The 21,160-nt window shown below is 34.2% G+C and overlaps 2 protein-coding genes across 2 annotated transcripts; one reads left to right on the plus strand and one right to left on the minus strand.

The window, feature by feature from the left end:
* Positions 1-2,795: 2,795 nt before the first annotated feature.
* Positions 2,796-5,019, minus strand: LOC114740204 (zinc finger BED domain-containing protein RICESLEEPER 1-like). The gene is made up of 3 exons (XM_028928325.1): positions 4,005-5,019; positions 2,999-3,123; positions 2,796-2,909 (listed from the first exon to the last, which is right to left on the minus strand). The coding sequence occupies exons 1-3, from the start codon at positions 5,017-5,019 to the stop codon at positions 2,796-2,798; spliced, it is 1,254 nt and encodes a 417-aa protein (XP_028784158.1).
* Positions 5,020-18,225: 13,206 nt separating this feature from the next.
* Positions 18,226-18,972, plus strand: LOC114740215 (uncharacterized). Its single transcript, XM_028928336.1, has 2 exons — positions 18,226-18,424; positions 18,512-18,972. The coding sequence occupies exons 1-2, from the start codon at positions 18,226-18,228 to the stop codon at positions 18,970-18,972; spliced, it is 660 nt and encodes a 219-aa protein (XP_028784169.1).
* Positions 18,973-21,160: the final 2,188 nt, after the last annotated feature.

A 21,160-nucleotide genomic window follows, 5' to 3' on the forward strand; every position in this document is an offset into this window, starting at 1 on the left:
CACACACATATATATATTCCTCTAGTCTTATTTATAAGTCACTTCTATACAAATAAAAAAAGATTTATTAAGTCTTCTTTAAAATTTAACAACTTTTCAACTTTATCTTTATTTAATATATATCATATCCCATGTAGATAAAGTCAATACAATGATAAATGAAAGGTAAAATTGTATATTTGTATGGAAAATTTCTTTCAGTACCCTATAAATAGGAGTAAAAAATGTCTTCTCTTTCTGCTCTATAAATAGGACCAGAGGCATATATATTAGCAAATATTAATTTCAGTCCTTAATATAAGAGCTAGATAACTAATTTGATGACATTAAAAAAATTAGTTAAGTTAGTTATTTATCATAAATATATGTTAGTCTTCTTAAATCATCCTCTTCAATCATATGTAATAAAATATTGGATGATTGAAATTATTTCTTAGTGGGAATTCCTTACAATCAATAGGAATTTTTTTTAAAAAAAAATGAGACAAAGTAAACTAAGATTTTATATTTAAAACTAAATTTAAATCTTAACTCGCTTCTACTATACTAAGCGTAAAAATAACATAAATTTCTTACTTTAATGTTGATGGCGGTCAGGCGATAGTGTCTTTTTTTTTTTGGGGCCAAAGGTCAGGCGATGGTTGAGGACAGAGCACTAATATATATCCGTGGAAGTGGAATTATGATTCTTTGTTCACTGAATGCGGGTCCATAAGTACATACGTTCACACCGGTACAATGTGCACTTTTGTCTCTTTAGTGGCATTTGTACAGTCAGAGAGCAATTTGATTGAAATAAAGTATTGTGTATTTTATTTATATATATTTGTGTGGGGACAATATTAACAGGATTTAAATATTGGGGAAAACAATTAAGAAGCACCCTTTTGGGAGGGGAAAAAAAAAAATTGAGTGGCTTACCCTATTGCCGGGATTCTTTGTTGACTTGATAATTAATGTAACAATATCGAGGAATATAAAAGAAAATATTTTTTTTTAAAATGATAGTTGAATTTCTAAAATCCTAAAAGTCACCTAAATTTGCAAAATTGCAAATTAGTCACAAAGACTAAATTGAAATTTTATTTCTTTCAACATTTGTAACGTTTTACCATGTGTTTTTTAGGTTTTTAAACTAGAACTTTTTTAAACATTTGTAACCTAATTAACAACTGTTATAATGATATTCAAAATTCTATTAATGCTATTTACCATGTGCTTTCTAAGTTTTTCAATTAATTTTTTTTTCAACATTTGTAACATGATTAACAATACTCAATCAATATTTGCAACTCTGTTAATATCATAGAGTTGGGCTCATACTAATTTTTTCAATTTCAAGAACCTATCATAAGTAGTTAATAACATTAATAGAGTTGTGAATATAAAAGTTGGCAATCATGTTACAAATAACTAGTAATTTAAGTATGATTCTGTGAATTTTTGACCAAAAAAAAAGTATGATTCTGTGAATACTGTTGGCAACCACGTTATCCTTCTTGAAAAATTAAAATTTCAAGTTGCATTAAACGAGGTTAATTACTGACTAAATTGGCAACCATGGTACTTTGAAAGTTGGCAATATTCAAAAAATTTCTTGACTAAATTTGCTAGAATATTATTGGCAAACTATGCTAAGAAGAGTTGGCAACCGTGTTATACTTATTGAAAAATTAAAATTTCTAGCTGTATTAAATAAGGTTAGTTAATTTCATAAGTTACTTCAAAAACGTTTAATAATTTGTTTAATAAAAGAAAAAAATGATATTTAAATAATATAAGTTTACAAATACAAATAGCCAATGAAGTAAAATGAATTCCTAAGAAATAATAATAAAAAACTAAATTGGAATGTCCTAAAGTTAAAGGACCTTTTAGGATCAGGTTGTCAGAGTCCTATGTTGCGAATTCAGAAAAGAATAGCACGAAAATACTTGGAAAGAAAAGTTGTCCCTAAAATTATTTTATTTTCCCACAAAAATTCCTGCATGGGAGAACTATTATAACAAATAATTCCATTCATCATTGTGCAAAGATAGGCTGAAATCAACAATGGATTTTGGCCTATCAACTTTTAGTATGGGAGAAGAAATTGAGGATTCAAGATCTTAAAAGTTCGCAATTTGCATTACTTCCCTAATTATTGTCGAAGGGCAGTCTCTTTTTGCATGATGTAAAACAGTATGATCCCTTTTCTTCCAAATAATATGCACAAGACATATCATTTGAGAAATAAAAGCAGTCCATAGAGTTAATACTATTTTTGGTCCTCATACTTTATTTTCATTTTGACATTAGTTTCTGAAGTTTCAAAGAGTAGTTGTTGGTTCTTTAAATTTTGTCTGTTTGTATCGTTAGTCCTTGAACTTTGAAAAGGACTTGAATCAGTGCAACCCTAAAAAACTAGCTAAGGTGTGCCGATAAGATGGAAGTTGGTGTGAAAAAATAATAAACTGATATCTTTTAAATATATTATACTACCTCCGGTCCTTAATATAGGACCTCATTTGACTTTTATTTTGGTCTTAAATATAAGACCCTAATTCACTTTGTTTATAATATCTATACATTTTTTTTTCAAGATAGCCCTTCTAACAATAGTAATTCTAACCAATACATTTGATTAGTAAAGATATTTTAGGAAAGATAACACCTATTTATGACAAATAACTAACTTAACTTTTTTCTATAATCTCCTCAAATTAGTCAACTAGCTCTTATAATTAGCACTGGAGGTAGTATAATAAAAGAGGAAACAAACATAGAACCATCGAAGAAGAGCCATATTTTTGGGATTAAGCCCACTCGGTGAAGCAGCGGATCCTAAGAGGCCTGATGTTGTAGAGGTTGTCGACCACGAGCCAAGGGTACAGGCACACGACAGCCTGAAGCGTAGGAGCTATATATAACTGGTAGCAGAGGAACAAGTTTATGATCGAGCTGGATATTAGAAGCAATGCCATGAAAGAAGAAGAAGAAGAAAAAGAGAGGATATTACAGTTAAGAACAAGAGGTGAGGGGTGGGAGATACGAGGAGGGAGTAGGAGTGTTCACGGGACGGGATGGGACCAGGACAGGCCCGTCCTTGTGAACAGGGATAGGACAGAGATTTTGTCCCATGTCCTGTCAAGACCAGGACGGGACAGGGACGTCTCATCCCTTTTTTTCCCCACCCCTTCAAATTGGACCCTTTCTATTGGGCCAAGATGGCCTCATTTTTTCTTTTTTGGGCACCGCATTTTCTCTTTATTATTTGGGCCTTTGCAATACTTTTAAATTAACAAAAAGTCCTTTGGTTCGTTATACATAATAATAATGATAAAAAACTGATCTAAAAATAAAAAACACCATCACCATAGCAATAATACATGCCATATTTGCGCAGTCAAGTGAATGCGAAGATTTGAGAATTAGAACAACAAATCATTACTCATATCAAGGGGACAATGATTACTTCACAATATATTGAAAATACTAAAGTATGCATCAAAATCATGCGCCTTTGAGGAAAATAAGTAAACTGTAACTATGAATAAAATCCTGCAGGGACTGCTATTCTTTCTTTTGTTCCTAAAACAGGGAGTCACTAATCCATTACTGAAACACACCTTGCTACATTAATATTGTCATCACAAACCCTTTAATATTTTGAACCACCTTTTAATAATCAAGAACACAATAATAAATCTGCAATCCAAGTAGAACAATCCACCATAACAATTCATTTCCAAGACAGTCGTAACACAATCAGTCCAAACCAAAACAAGCAAAACACAATAATATAAAATTTCAATCCATGACATTAAAGCTAAATCAAAGCAACCAACCATGAGCCAACTACAAAGCAATTTAACTTTCTAAGAGATTTGAAATTGAAGCTGTTAATTGCTCTTTTGCAAAAAAAAAAACACCAAAAAAAGAACAATTTATTAGTGCCTTAGTGGTATAAGGTATTTGAACAAAGTTGAAAAAATAAATAAAATAAAATAAAGAATACAAATTACCAATGTCAATATTATTGAAGTTATCAGTATCAAATCCCTTTAGTTTTGATGTAGATGGAGATAACCAATTTTGTGCACAAATTAGTGTCTCGACCATCTTTAATGATAGGGAACTTCTGAATTCATCAATGACACGACCTCCTGTACTAAATACAGATTCTAAAGACACAATGGATAAAGGCATAGCCAAAACATCACGTGCATTCAATGAAAGGATTTTGTATTTGGAACCATTTACTTTCCACCATGCTAAAATATCAAAGTTAGAACGAAGCACATCAACTAACTCAACTTGAAAATACTTGTCCACTTTTGCATATTTATATGTTTCAACCTCAATCTCATTTTGAGCAACAAATAGTTGCAGTAGAGGCCTAGATTCCAACATTGCTATCCGAAGTTGACTTAAATCGGTAGGATCACTTGATGCTTGTGTCTGATTTTGGTTTTGAGATTTAGATGTGTTTGTTTCATGCCTACTTGAATAGAAGTTATACAAACAATACAAGGCATTTGTAACTCTATTTGTCATGGCTTCACATTGTGTAGAATCAGGAAACATCTCATTAAAAGCAAGCTTCAAAAACTTCATCTTATACCTAGGGTCAAGAATCATTGCTATTACCAACAAAGGATTGAGATTCTCCAACCATCCCCAATACTTTTCATACTTGCATTTCATCCTCTTAGCCATATCAGACACCAAAAAATTAGGATTATTTGCCCTTGTTTGTAGGATAACAAACACATCAGCTATGTGTTGGAAGCATACAATTGAGGTAATATAAAGTGATCCTGAAAATTGCAAAGTGATGTCATAGAACACTTTTAAAAAGACAACAAATTCTTTAGCATATTTCCAATTGGAAACATCAGGAGGACCAATTAATGCTTTCTTCACAAAATAGTTTGTGTAATCATTATCCTCTTTCTCCATTCCTTCAAAGACGCTACTGAATTTAATGGCATTCTCCAAAATGATGTAAGTTAAATTCCATCTAGTTGGACAATCCATGGTTAGTAGGATCTTAGAGTCAACTTTCATTTTCTCAACAAGCTCTTTGAATTTGAGCAACCTTTCTAGAGAAAACCTCACATATTTAATGGCATTTCAAATGTCTTCAATAGATCTGTGCATGTCCTTCACACCATCACAAACAATCAAATTCAAAATATGTGCACAACACCTCAAATGCAAGAAGTCCCCGTTACATACCAAACCATTCCAATAGCTCAAAACATCTTTCAATTTTGCCACTGCATTGTCATTTGAAGATGCATTATCAATTGTGATAGTAAACACTTTCTCAATATCCCAAGCTAATAAACATTTCTCTATTTCTGATGCAATTGTATCACCCTTATGATTTTCAACTACACATAAATTCAAGATTCGCTTTTGGTATATCCATTCCTCATCAATCCAGTGAGCAGTTAAGCACATAAAGTTAGAATTTTGACAAGAAGTCCATGTATATGTAGTAGGGCAAACATGAAATTTTGTTCTTTTAAAATATATTTTCAACTTCCTCGCTTCTTCAAGATACAAACCCAAACAGTCCCTAGTGATAGTCACTCTTGATGGGACTTGAAAAAGGGGTTCTATCCTGGTCATCATTTCTTTAAACCCATCACCTTCCACAACTCGAAAAGGCATTTCATCCAATATAACAAACAATGCAACACCTTTTCTACATTCTTCTTGATTAAATATATGATGACTCAATGTTTTAGAAGAACGTAATTGAGAGCCTGACAACAAAGATTGTGTCCTCTTATTAATTCGGCTTGGATTTAAGGCACACTTCTCTATGTGTTTTCTTAATCCACTTGTCCCATATGAAGAATGACAAGCAATTGTTGTTAGACAATACCTGCACTTTGCTCAGAGTTCTCCATTTGTTTGGCTTAAAGGAAGCTTGTCAATGTGATCCTAAACTACATATTTCTGTCTTTTTGCTCTTGGTTCATCTCTTCCTTACCCTCAATATTTGTCAAACCAGTGTCTTTTTCCTTTTCATTAGCAGAGGGTGTTTCTATAGTTCTACTTTCAGTTTCACCACAATCTTCTTGAGTAGTTTGTGCATTCGACATCTTTAAAATTAATTAAACTTCTTTTCTGCATAAATAGGAAAAAGAGCACAAATAATTTACAAATCAAATTGCTAACTAATCAATTTACCTCCTCACAATAGACAACAAACTGACAACAAACACAATACATATCATTTAACTATGCTCAATTCGAATCATGCACGGATGATATTTCCATTAAATGATAATATATCCCCAGCCTAAGTCTTAACTGTATTTCACTAGTGAAGCTAGTTAAGCCACAGACCAAAAAAGCCACAGTTGTTCGAATTTAAAAAACAAAAATAGAAGAGAGACAGTTACCTGTGTCTCGCAGATGAATTGATTCAGGGGACAGTTCATAGCAAAGGCACAGGCAGAGCTGGCACGGGAAGAGACACGGTGAGAATTTTATATCAGGGCAATGCAATTTATATTAGTTAGGCCCTCGAGGTGCAATCAGTATATGGGTATCTCAAATACAAGAAAATTAGAAGCAGGATTAGCATGGGAGTATTATACTTTTTAACATTTGGAAGATTGTAAATCACCCTTACCTTAGTGGTTGTCAAGGGTAGGGAAGAGACTCAAAGCAACCGTAATCAGACTTGAAGAAGAGGGTAGGAGAGACACCGACGTCAGAGCACTGGCCCAAGAAAAAATCCTTGAGAATGTCCACGAGAGGGCACAACTAGCGATCTACAGACTAGACTGAATGGCTACACACGAGAGGCCAATCTAGAGGGAGATCTGCAGGAGAGTAGAAGCACACTGTCGTGGGGAAGCCGGTTTAGAAATAGCCCCCTCTAGCACTTTGTCCCGATAGGCTTGTGAGCCCGGTACCTTGAAGAGATGATCAAAGTTGCTAATCAATTCCTCCAGTACCAGCAACCAGAAAATAAAGTCGACTTGAGGAAGTGATCTTGAAGGCGGCAAGGTGACAAGGGAGGCGTCAAAGGTTTATAGAGGTCGCATTGCAGGGAGCCAGGGAAGGAAAGAATGAGGAGTGAACTGAAGGCTAAAGGGAGGCGCTGAATTAGTTTGGTATTAGACTATTAGAAATAAAAATTTAGGGCAAGTCAGGATCTGATAGGGAGGTTGGTATATTTGCAATTTTTTTTAAGTATATAGTATATACCCCAGGACAGGATGACCCCGTCTCATGTCATGTCCCGTCTCGAGATATATTTTGTCCTGTCCCGTCCCGTCCTGTCCCAAAGTTACTGGGACCAAGAAGGACCCACCGGAGCGAGACAATTTGAACACCCCTCGAGGGAGGGAGTTGGTGAACTGAATAATGAATGATTGTTGTGTATATGTTAATATTGGACATTGGGCCCGAGTCCACACCTAAAAGAAGATAATCCCTCTAACGAGGAAAAACAATCATAAATCAAAAGGAAGAAGTAATGAATGATTAATTGGAAAATATCCAATCAAATATTCAGAGCTTGATTGATTGGACAAAAATCAATCTTATATTAATTATTGATTGTAGAATCAGAATATTATCCTATGACAACTAAAGAAGATTGCATCTTCTTGAAATAAGAATAAGGGTCACCCTATCCTATAAATAGGATGTGTCTTTACTCATTTCTTTTCATCCAACTGTTTAGTTTTTCGGTGTTGTTTGCTTCACTATTTGGTGCATCTTTTGTGCCATTTTTATCGAGAGTTTAGTAGTCAAGATACTGCATGAGCTATCAGTATCAAGACCTGGAACCGACTCGGTCTCTCTCTATTTATTTCTATTATTTTCTTTAATCAATAATGGAGATCTGTATGGGAAATTGAATAAAATGAATTACGTTTGGGGGGGGGAGGAAGATAAGTAAGAATAAATATGGAGATCTATATGGGAAATTAAATAAAAATAGAATGGGATGCCTCGTCCCAACCTCATGGCCTCTAGAAATGTCATCTCGTGAGCAAGCCTGTTACCAATTAAATTAGATCAAATTTTCAATTTACAAAATATAGAAAATTAATTAATAGTTAAAAAAAATTCAATTTAAAAATTAGAGAGGTTTATATTCTTTCTGAATATGGATAATAATCCTCCAAACATTGGGTCGTTCTTCTTGAGTCAACAGGTGAAAAAGAGATCCATCACTGTTGACTGACACAATGTGAAGTTTGTGGCTTCGTGGGGATAGAAGCACAGGTGGCGGTCAACCTAGTAGCTCATTAGGGGTTAGAAAAAAAGATGAATCCATGAAGAAGAAACTTGAAAAGACCTCTTCTTAATACATAATTATAAAACTATTTTTAAAATGATAACCATGGTAGAAAAAGAATTGAGTTAGAGTGTTAAAATACTACCATGGTTATAAAGAGTTTGACTTAATTCGAAAATATCCCAAGTGGCTTAGGATACTTAAAACACCCATAAGTTTAACAACGTAGAACAAAGTCTCAGGGCACAGTAACCGCCCACAAGCCCAACATAATATTCATCCCACAAAGACTTAGGGCACAAGAAACATAGGTTGCTCAACCCAACCCATAAGGCATACACCTAAGAGTATCACATACAGTAGAGTCTTATGGCCTTCAGCCATTTTAACAGCATTCCATCAAATACAGTCATCCAAACAAAAGAAAGTATACGTCAACATAGTTGTGGGCCCTAAGATGGCAATATACATAACATTACATGCCTAAACCAAAAGAGGACTACTAGGCTATGCTCGCCTATGCCTCTGGTTGCTTCCTTTCACGCCGAGCCAAACTAGATGGCTCTCCTGAAAAGTATTGATAAATAGCGGGGTGAGACATAAAGTCCCAGTAACCAAGTATTAATTTATGACATATACAAGTAGGATGGCAAGTTGGTGAAGTAGTGCTTAAATATAATTTAAGAAATAAATAGTACTTTAATAGATATAATCACATAAAAAGAGTATATCTCTTCATCCACAACACAATTCATATAAAAGTACATATATGCAACAACACAATGAAATATGCCCTCCCATCACCTTTCTCCTCCTTATGACTCCTTGACAAGGACCCGGGCTTTCTGTGCTGAGTAACCCGGCCAAAGGTCACCCCACTCACATCAAGCAACGGGCCCCCTCTTGTACCTACACTGCCCAAGAATGGACTATGGTGCAAGAGGTGTCTACCCAAGAGTTCATTCTCAATTCCGGGCCAATGAAAAGGAAGAACTACAGGGGTCTAACAATAAGGCCAAACACTGGGATCCGTAGTGTAGGCATGCCGCGCGGGCTTCAAGAACAATTATCCTCCACATAACAAAATCCCATCCTCCACATATGAACCCCATGCATAGTCACAATATAAATCAAAATATCACAATCTTCAAAGTAAGATGATATAATTTCAAACAAAATATAACACATTTTCATTTTATTTAATAACATAATATTAGTATATTAAATTCAGTACTACACGAAAACACAATTTCCAATAAAATACAACTCAAACATAATTAGATCAACATACTTCCCACTTCACCAAAATTTGTCATATAATAAAATATATATTTTATTCACGGCATACTTTTACAAATTAACTAAGAAAATAAAAACATAATAAACACCTTACAATCCAAAGCGTGTATATAAAATAAATTAACCCCGGTTACCTCTACTCCAAGCCTAACCTCACAGCTTGAGAAATAAGAGCGCAAATTACAAACTCCGAAGTACAAGATAATCTACAAATAATATAGATACAATTTAATATACATACAAATAATTAACTTAAATTACATAGAATTTATTATTAATAATATCTATACATATATTTACTATCCAAAAATTCTTACTTCAAATAAATTTTTTTTTCCTACCAAATAACTCATTTAAATTATAAATATTTATAAAATATTGTTTTTATCTAATATTGTAAGAATCTCAATTTATAACTTAAGTTTCCAGTTTCAAAATTTTTCTAATAATATAGTCTTAACCTATTTTACATTTTAAATCGATTAAAATATCAATAATACATTAAGTAACCCAAATAAGTTATTTAACTTAAATTTAATCGGTAAAAACATTCTATATATCTTGAATAATACATTTTTCAACTAAAATCTTAGTTTAAAATTCTCAAAACAATCAATAAACAAATATAAACCGATTAAAATTTTAATAATATATCGAACAACCCAAATAAATTATTTAACCTATTTTTAATCGGTATAAATATGATATATATCATAAATGACAGATTTTTCAACAAATAAATTTAATTTTAAATACCATAGATAATAAATAGACAAATCTAAACCGATTAAAATTAACTACTTATTTATCTTTAACTTTCTACAGTCATATATTGTCAAAAATCACTACTTACTCTGTACCCAGCTCACAAAATTTTCTCTAAACATTGTAGTAATACTACTAATATAAAGTTCTAAATATATAGAAAATATTCATAAAAGAAATCTAATAGAAAGAAGTATTTTTATGTACCTAAATGATCCCCAAATGCTAGCATGTACTTGCAGAACTCTTCACTGACTCTCTTGTTCTTTTCTTCCTGCGTCTCTCACCCTCTCTTTCTCTTCTCTACATAACACTCACACTCTTCTATTTATGCTTTAACATGCCAACCATCCTTCCTCAATTTTCTTCTCTCATTTATTATCCTTCCCCATTTTCCTCCTCCCTCTTTAATTTTCAGCTTCAAATTCTTCCTTTCATCAATGGTCTTCCCCCATATTCTTCTCCCTCTTAATAACCCCCCAGCTTTTCCATCGAAAGTCAGTGGAAAGCTGGGTCAAATTTTTTTTTTAAAATATTAATAAAATACTATTATTTAATAATAATAAAATATTATTTTACATTATTAAATTTTTTTAATAATAATTTAAAATTTTTTTTATAATAATTAGGATGTTACAAAACCTACTACCACTATGAAAATAGCGGATGCACTAAGCAGGATAGCTCAAGCAAATGAAAATGATTCTTAGCGTGAACATGAAGAGATTTCAGAAGCACGTGCTAGGAAGCTAGAAGAACAAGCACGTGCTTATGAGACATCAATTGCGGGAGTCATGGAGCACTTTAATGAAGTTGATAAAATTGTTGATGATCCTGATCTGTTTGGCCAGTGCACAACACTCCTTATGGACAAGCCAGCTGCAGGGGAGATGTATATGGCTCTGAAGAACAAGAGGGAAAAACTCCTGATCTTCTTGAAGCATGCAACTAAGGATTGAGACTTCATTTGTGTTGCTTATTATAGTATCTGACTACTTCTTGTGTTGCTTAGAAGATGACTGTAATAATTTGTATCTATTTTTAGGAATGATGTAACCAGCACTATTGTATTATGTGACTACTGAATTTCTGTAGGAATTAAACAACTTATTTTCTTGTTAAATGTTTAGCAATTTCATATCAGGTTTTCTGAATGTTATGTCTGTGTGTACAAGACAAGACAAAAAATGGCTGATGAAATCAAAATTTCAAAAAAGTATTGTAAACGATGGAACAAACGGGTTAAGCAAGTTGCAGTAGCAGTTGGTGGATATGCTTCTCTCTATTTGTGTAAAGAGCCTCAGCATACAAGTATTTATACAGGCAAGGTATGGGTAAGGAACATTTTACAAGGCCATTCCTCCCGTTTTTATAACATGTTTAGGATAGAAAGGCAAGTGTTCTTTAGTCTTTGCACAGAATTGCAACAACACGGTCCAAGGAAAACTAGAAATGATGGGATACATGAAATGGTTGCAATGTTTTTAAATACCGTTGGCCATGCGCTTAGTAGTAGGATGCAACAAGAAAGATTTCAGCATTCAGGAGAGACAATTAGTAGACATTTCCATAATATCTTACTGGCATGTTGTAGACTTGCTATGTCCAATATCAAACCAAAAGATTCAACATTTCAGTATTTGCATACAAAAATACGGCCCAGTGGTCGATACTGGCCCTTTTTCAAACATGCTATTGGAGCAATTGATGGAACACATATCTTATGCATTGTTGATGCAACTGAGCAAATAAAATTTATTAACTGAAAAGGAAGAGCGATGCAAAATGTAATGGCGATTTGTGATTGGGGCATGTGCTTCACTTTTGTATTGGCCGGATGGGAAGATGGTACGCATGATGCTCGTATATTTGACCACGCCCTCACAACTCCTTCCATGAACTTTCCCCATCCGCCTCAAGGTATATTTTAAATTGCTACAATTTATTTATGCTTAACTGTTAGAAAACAAATTTTATTGACACCACTAATATATTTCATGTAGGCAAATATTATTTGGTGGATGCTAGCTATTTGACACACATGGGATACGTTGGTCCCTACAGAGGTGAATGCTACCATCTCCCTGATTTCCGAAGGTCATCTGCACTTGAAAATGAGAATGAGGTGTTTAATTATTTGCACTCAAGTCTACGGAGCACTACTGAAAGAACTTTTGGAGTTTGGAAGAATAAGTTTGCAATTTTAGAAAACATGCCGAGCTATGACTTTCCAACACAGGTTCAAATTATTTGTGCAACGATGGCCATACATAACTTCATTAGATCAACATCCATTTCTGATCCTGGTTTCATTCAGTTTGAACAAGAAGGTTCTTATGCAGAAGAAAATAATGATGATGATGGAATTGGATCTTCACATATACCTTCATCAGTAGATTCTTCATCTCACATGGCTCGGCTTCGTGACTCCATAAGAGATCAAATTGTTCACTATATACAAGAATAGTCATGTCCTTTTTATTTTCTTTTTTCTTTTCAGATAATGCAATGTGTTGTTTAAAAAGATACTACTTGGACAAATATATTTTGTTGCAACCTCTATTATTAAGATAATTAATATGAAATTTTTTTGTGTGGTTATTTAATTTTATGAAAAAAAATTATGGGATTTCATCTTTAAAATTTTTAAGAAATAATAATATTTTCTTTGGCAAAATAAATCATTTTCCTAAAAACATATTTAGTTATTTTATTCATATATATACACATTAATTTTTTTATTATTTATATTATTTATGCCTTATTTATTATGTTGCCAAAATATATATTATTAACAAATTTATTACTTCAAATAAACATATATTATGAAATATATCTTATATGTAATTATCATTTAAACTTATATCCTTTTTAGTAATTTCTACATATCAAAAAGCACTTCTAACAATAATTATCCAAACATTCTCACTTTATCAGAATCACTTTTCAGAAAATCTATTTTCTCTAAAATCTATTCTCTAGAAATTATTTTGCAAACTATAGTTTTATCTTATCCAAGCAGCTCCTACATGTCATAAATAGCATTAAAGTAGTAACGTAGACTCTTACAAGACCTAATACTAGAGATTCAAAACAAAAAAAAATGAAAAGATGGAAAAGGTATGAATGACAACTCTGAGTTAACATGTTGCAGGCAGCTGGTCTATTTCTTTCTTTTTCTTTTTTCTCTTTTTCATTTTCCAAAGCTATCCGTCAGTCACTCACTCCCTATGCAAACATACATTTATGTTTTATGCTCTATTTTTTTTTCCCTTTTTAACAGTTTCTTTGGCGGGATATATTGTTTCTTTATTATAATTATAATATATATATATTATATAAGTATATATATTTTTTATTATTTAATAGAATGTTTTTAAATAGGATTAGTATAATTTTTAGGCTCTGAAATTTGGATCGATTTTGATTTTAGTCCATCAAATTTCAAACCTATAGTTTTAATTATTAGAATTTAATCTGTCTTAAAACGTTAGTTTATAAAGGTGTAACAATGTTAAGATCTACTAAAGTGTCATAAACAGCATTAAAGTAGTGATATAAACTCACTAAATGACATCTAACTAGATTTTGTATGGATAACAAAAAAGAGAGGAAAAAGCAAGTCCTAAGAACACAGCCTTTTAACCTTTTGTTTTTTCTTCATTACTGTTTGTTTTCAAGAGTTATTCATTACACTGTACTCTATTATTCATACAAGATCTAATTAAGTATTATTCGGTGAGTTCATATTACCACTTTTAACATCACTAATAACATTTCAGCAGATTTTAATACTATTGCATCGTTAAGGACTAACATTTTAAGACAAAACAAAATTTTAGAGATTAAAACCGTGAGTTTAAAATTTAAGAGACTAAAATAAAAATACACTCAAATTTCAAGCTCCAAAAATATATTAACCCTTTTAAATATTACTTTTATTAAAATATTTTTTACAATTAAATATGAATATTTTCAAAATTTTGATTTAAATTATTTTTTTAACCACCAGTCTAACTTCAGGTCAACCCGTCTAACCCCACTGACTTTTAACCTATTACCTCAAGTGATTAATTTAATTATTGGTCCAAATTTTTTAGCCTTGCTCTCTCACGAAACTTGAAATAAAAAGTTGGGAAAATTACTCGCAGTTGTCCGGTGAGAAAAATAAGATACATCCCGAAAATATCATATTTACAAATCAAAGTTGCATATTTACAATTCAATTTACGTCATTTACAAATCAAATTTAACAATTGATGTTTTCAGGTCAACTTACCATATTTACAAATCAAGTTAGGACATTTATAGTCAAACTTAAAAAAAACAATTCCTTTTGACTGCTCATAATTTGCTTCTTGTATGAGTCTATTATCTATTTTTATATTCTCAGAACAATTCTACAGAGTAATTTTTTCAAGAACCAGGTTTGAAACAATAATTTAAAAAACTGTTTGAATCATTATTTTAAAAATATATTAATGATGAAATGAAAGGTGAATGAATAGTGTGTGTGTGGGTGTGTGTTTTTTTTCTTAACCGATATGAATAGTATGCTTTATTACCATGCTTGTTATGAATGAAAACACAGTATTTTTTTTATACTTCTTCTCTAATTTTGTAGAACAAAAAGTAAAAAAAATATCAAAAAGACGTTCCCATTTTTTTCCAGAAAAAATTGTATCTTCTTTGTTTTTCAGAACACAAAAGTGAAAACACATTTTCAAACCTTTTTTTTTTGTTTTTTGAAAAAAAAACTAGTTTAAAAAAAAAACAAACAGGCCCTTAATTTTTTTTAATCTGAGACCAATGGGCAGGATGAATAATTTAGAAGATGGTTAGACGTAAATTCGTATTATTCATTCTTCGTTATCGCCTCAAAAGCCAAAAAATGCTCAAACATCTTTTGTTTTTCCTCAACCATATATATACTAGGGGGAAAATAAAAGATAAAAGGCTTATTTAGTTTCTTGTTTTAAAAATAATTTTTTTATTTTTAAAAATAGAGAAACAAAAAAACTTGTTTAGTAATTTGTTTTTTTGTTAATTGTTTTTAAAAACAAAAATATGTTTTTAAAAACTGAAAAAGAAAAACAATTTTTACATGTTTTTTTGTCTTTTTTTTGTGTTTTTTTATTTCTTTTGTTTTGAAAAATTAGAGAAATCTTCTTTTTTTCCCTCTATTACTTACTATTTATTACTATAGGTGATAACTACTGCTTGTCAAAGTGTAATTTTATATTTTTTTTCCAAATGTGATTTTTTAGAAATTATTTTCCAAACAAATTTTTTTTTCCAAAACTTGCTCTTAAAAACAATTTTATAAAATTGTTTTGAGAATAAGAAAACAAAAACCAAAAACAAACAGCCCAAAATGTTCTCTTGTAAAAGGAAATGTAATATATAAACTGGTATATAAAATAAACTTACATTCTGTTATTTACCTTTAATATGAATAGATGATTAGCACAGGGATGGTGATTTGATCTTCTTCTGAAAATACACTAAAAGAAACAAATGTGCAAACGAAGAGGCATTAAATAAATAAGCAAAATTTAAGTACACTAAAAAGAAATTATTCTTGAAGAATCAATAAAACAAACGCATCTCCAAGATAGCTTAATATTTACCCTGTAATACATATAGATGACGACCTTGACGATACTCCAGGAATTCCAACAGTGACCAAGTTATGGATTTTGCAGATTTGACTATGGCAACAAAATAGCTCAACGCAAGGAAGAACAAACGAGAGGTGAATGTGAATGAATATACGAAGAAAGCTTATACTCATTTATAGATAATAAAGGCACGATAAGAATTTGTTCTTTACTTGAGCTCTTGAATGATATGGAAATGCGAGTTCCAAAGTTAAAGGACTCCCTCCGGTCATAAATATAAGATCTATTTTGTAACATAAATTATACTAAAAAATAGATCTTATATTTAGAACGGGAAGAGTATTTCATATGTTGCTTCCATTTGGGTTTATTCTATGCGTATGTGATAGAAGTCATTCTTTTTTTAGTTTTTCAATAAAAAACCGTATCACAAAAGACTTTTGGAAAACACGATGTCTGACAAATGCTCTGGGGGCGGTGGAGGCACAGACGACGGCGAGAAGGAAAAGAGAACGCGGAAGAAGTTTAAACGAGTGGTCCCTCATAACCAGGACCCACCGGATGAGAATTTCCAAAACCGAGAAACTCATAAGGCAGCTGAAGCAGAATCATCAAAGGCTAAATCTTTTAAGGAGTCTCTTCTTGGATCAACTCTGAACAGATGTCAAGAGACAAAACTGGCTGCAGTGTTTTTGATGAAGCATGGAACGAATATATTGCCGGCATACAACAGTTCTTCATAATGGATGCCTCAACTATGACTGGATCTGAGAACACTAATGGAGAGGAGACGGATGATGAAGACTGCCCCACTTTGAGGATCACTAAAGATCAGTACGAGCGATGGTGCGCACCATGGCGTAAGTCGTTAATCATTAAACTCTTGGGCAAGTCTGTCCCTTTGTGGGTCATGCGAAACAGCTTAAAGCGACTTTGGAAGACAGAGAAACCATACACAGTCAGAGATATTGATAATGGATATTTTGTAGCCTCTTTCGATGATATTGACGACATGAATCGGATTCATCAAGATGGCCCCTGGATGGTATCTGACAGATACCTACTAATGCAACGCTGGAGGCCTAATTTTGATCCGTGGGATGCTGAATTGCAGAAGAAAATTGCTGTCTGGATTCGGATCCCTCTACTTCCTTTGGAGTTCTTCAATGCGGAAAGCTTAAGGATGATTGGTGCTTTGATGGGACGTACCCTGAAAATTGATAAAATTACGCACGAGGGAGAGCGGGGAAGATACACACGGATATGTGTTGAAATTGATCTCAAGAAGAGACTCAAATCTGCTGTCAATGTTTTCGGCAAAAGACGATGCATTGCGTACGAAGGACTTCATCTCATCTGCTTCTGTTGCGGTAGATTTGGCCACCATATGGAACACTGCCCAGACAAGAACACTTCTATTCCTGGGCCACAAGCTAGTGTGAAAGATAAGAAGGAGAAAACGACAGATTCAAACAAGAAAGCTACTGCAGACTTTGACACGGGTAATAATGTCAACCATATAGTTGGTACCGAGGAAGAGGTTGAACCCACTGGGGAGAAACGTTCAAGAGGGAATATAGAAGGCCCAGAGGTGAAAGAGAGCGGTGTTTCGCCGGTGACGAAGAACTTTGGAGCCTGGAACCTCGTCCAACGGCCACGGAGGCGTAAACCAGGAAACCCCGATAAATCAGGAATCACAGATCAAGTGACAGAGAAAGTCATGAATGCTAAGCAAGAGGAGAGATCCTCTCAAGATCCTAAAATTACGAAAAACAATAAACCAGCAAATGAAGTTGAGAGGGCCAAATTCACGCCAGTTAAGCATGGAAATACTAGATTTTTAGGAAGGAATGCAACAAATCAGATGCGGTGGGTCCCAGTGGAACAAGTGAAACCGTTGACTAAGGCCGTAAAGCCAATTGACAAAGAGAACTTTAGTGGACCTTCATTTAAAGAAGCCAACCCCTTTAAAAAACGAGGCCTTAATAGCTCAAACAATTTTCTCAACTCTCCAAACCCGTTCGAAGCCTTAGCTACTGAGTTTGTAGGAAAGCCCATGGAGGAAGACTCTCTAAATACTCTAAACGGAACCCCGATGTCTAACCGCGAAGAGTCCTTACATGATGCTTGTGAATCAGGTACTCCACTAGTTGCTGAACTTCAGGACATGGCCACAGATCAAAATCTGCTTCCGCAACCTGATTACTCTATAGCTACAGCTTCTTCTTCTTCAACTAAATCTAGGGGACCTATAAGCACTGTCTCCCCTGCACAAAGTTCCCCATGATTTGTCTCTTTTGGAACTGCCGAGGTACGGGCTCCAAGTCTCTCCCGGGGCTCATTAAAGAAATTCGAAAGAGATATGCAATTGACTTTCTAGCGTTATTTGAGACTAAATGCAGCGGGTCCCAAGCTCACTCTTGTTGCCAAAAACTTGGTTTTGATAGCCACCATGTTATGGATGCAAATGGTCGCAGTGGAGGTATTTGGATTGCTTGGAATAGTTTGGACCTCTCCTTAAGTGTTGAAAAGAGCTCTGACTAATTCATACATGTCCTTATTAAAAAAGGAAGTGAAGAGTTCTTCGTCACCTCTATCTATGCAAGCACGAACAAAATCAAGAGAAGACAACTTTGGGACGAATTGAAACATCTTAAACCGAGGAATGATATACCTTGGTTCTTGGGAGGTGACTTTAATGCCACGTTATTCCTAAATGAACGCCGGTCTACTGCTACAAATCCTACATGTGTGGATAAAGACTTCATGAGGTGGTATGAGGATTTGGAACTAAACGACCTAGGGTGCAACGGCCCTCTTTACACTTGGAAAAGGGAGGGATGTGAAAGTCATCTAGATCGAATTGTTGCAAACAACCCCTTCAAGGAGACGTATATTGATGCTTCAGTTAAGCACTTGCCATGGTTCAACTCGGACCATCGGCCAGTTCTCTTCACTACATCTGTGTTTCATTCTCACAAAAAAACAGGAGCGACCATTCAGATTTGTGGCGTCTTGGGTCCTTTATGATGACTTTCCTAGAATGGTTAATACTTCTTGGGATTCTTCAGCCTCCTGGGAAGAGAACGTTAAAACTTTTACGAAGGAGGTTAGTAGTTGGAGTTACAATGTCTTTGGCCATCTCGGAAGGATGAAAAGCCGTATTATGGGGAGACTTGAAGGCATCAGTAATCACTATGGCTCCTCAAATTTTTCCTCCTCTATTGATCAACTACACAAGGAACTTTGGCTTGAATTGGAGAAAATTCTTCTTAAAGAGGACCTTATGTGGGCACAGAAAGCAAAATCTCAGTGGTACTCATTGGGAGATAAAAATTCCAAGTACTTCCATGCGCGCGCTAATGGTCGAAGAAGAAGAAATAAAATTGAAGCTATTAAAAATGACAGAGATGAATGGACGGATGATGTCACGGAAATAAAACAAATTGCTACCAATTTCTTCATGGGCCTTTTTAGTACTAACGATTATGCTCCTGCTCGACTGCTAGATTGTGGCTCTTTTCCTCGCCTTAAGTCAACTGAAATTTCTGAGCTAGAACGAGAGATTAATTCAGATGAAGTCCGGGCTGCTATATTTCAAATGGGCGCTTTGAAGGCTCTAGGTCCTGATGGACTCAATGCTCTATTTTTTCAAAACCAATGGGATACTATAGCGCCGTCTGTTAATCAAGTGGTGAAAGCGGCCGTTGCCGATCTGGCTTCCATTCAGAATCTAAACCAGACCTTTCTGGTCCTCATTCCGAAAAGGGAGTATCCGGAAACCATTCGTGATTTTCGACCTATAAGTTTATGCAATGTTATTTATAAGACTATTACTAAGATTATTGCTAATCGTGTTAAAACTCTCCTCCCACAGGTTATATCTCCGAACCAATGCAGCTTTGTCCCGGGAAGAACGAGCTCTGATAATATTATTGTTGCCCAAGAAGTTATTCACTCTATGAGGAATATGACAGGGAAAAGAGGCTTCATGGCTCTCAAAATTGACTTGGAGAAAGCCTATGATCGTATCAGATGGAGTTTCGTTATGCAATGTTTATATGAACTTGGCTTCCCTTGCTTTCTTAATGATGTGATTTATGCTTGTATTGCCTCTCCTTCCATGCAGATTCTCTGGTAAGGGAGTAAGGCCGAACATTCTCACCTAAACGAGGCCTAAGAAAAGGGGACCCTCTCCCCCTACCTTTTCGTCATTTGCATGGAAAATTAGCCCACATTATTCAAAAGGAGATGTATGACAAACATGGAAACCAATTCGGCTAGGTAAAGAGGCCCTCCCATTTCATATTTATTTTTTGCTGATGATTTACTACTCTTTGCAGAAGCAAACATGGATCAAGTCAAGGTTATCAAGAAGTGCCTTGACAGTTTCTGTGAGGCATCCGGGCAGAAAGTTAACATTGGCAAAACCAGAGTTTTCTTCTCCAGGAACATCAATCATGCTAGAACTACTCAAATAAGCGAAGCTCTTGGATTGACAAGTACGAGTAACCTCGGCAAATATTTAGGAGCTCCCTTACACCATGATCGGGTCACAACTTCTACATACAGTTTGTGTTAGATAAAGTCCGTAGTAGACTCAACAATTGGCAGTTTCTCCATCATCTCGCTCGCTAAACGTAACAGTTAGCGAAATCTGTGATTGCGGCTCTTCCAGTTTACTCTATGCAAACTGCTAACCTCCCGGTGGCAACGTGTGATGAAATTGAAAAGAAAGCAAGAGACTTCTGTTAGAATCAATCTCACCCAAGAGGGGGGTGAATTGGATGAGTTAAAAAAATTGCGAAATTAAAATGAGACAGTATAGAAAACAAGAGTTAGAGTCAAGAGCGATTTCACCACAGCAGATGAAGACACAAGATTTATATTGGTTCGGTCTTAACCACTTGACCTACGTCAGTCCTCAAAACACCTCTAGTATTTCACTATCTTTCAAGATCGATAGGGCTCTTGGTGCCTCGGTACAGTAATTGAATCACTCAATACACTCCCCCTTACTCCCGTAAGGATACAAGCCCTCTCAAGAGTCCACACTCTTGAGTATCACTCAATAGTAATTAATGAAGGATAGTTATCGACTCTCTTACAGAGTAAAATTAATGATGAACACTGACGCTCAGTAGTATTGAGAAGAAACAGGATTGAATGCTAGACTTAATAATCACAGATGGTAGTTCCAGTATTCAATTCAATTCAT

Source organism: Neltuma alba, unplaced genomic scaffold (assembly GCF_004799145.2).
Source record: "Neltuma alba isolate B1F8T4 unplaced genomic scaffold, ASM479914v2 tig00000530_pilon, whole genome shotgun sequence".
Classification (NCBI taxonomy): Eukaryota; Viridiplantae; Streptophyta; class Magnoliopsida; order Fabales; family Fabaceae; genus Neltuma; species Neltuma alba.

Excerpts from the sequence above, each read along its gene's own strand:
- LOC114740204 (XM_028928325.1), bottom strand. The coding sequence starts at position 5,019 with ATGGATTGTCCAACTAGATGGAATTTAACTTACATCATTTTGGAGAAT. Across the intron at positions 3,124-4,004 it reads CTTCAATAATATTGACATTG|GACATGGGACAAAATCTCTG; the intron begins GTAATTTGTATT and ends TGGTCTTGACAG. Across the intron at positions 2,910-2,998 it reads CTCACCTCTTGTTCTTAACT|TTATATATAGCTCCTACGCT; the intron begins GTAATATCCTCT and ends CTCTGCTACCAG.
- LOC114740215 (XM_028928336.1), top strand. The coding sequence starts at position 18,226 with ATGATTTGTCTCTTTTGGAACTGCCGAGGTACGGGCTCCAAGTCTCTC. Across the intron at positions 18,425-18,511 it reads TGCAAATGGTCGCAGTGGAG|GAAGTGAAGAGTTCTTCGTC; the intron begins GTATTTGGATTG and ends TTATTAAAAAAG.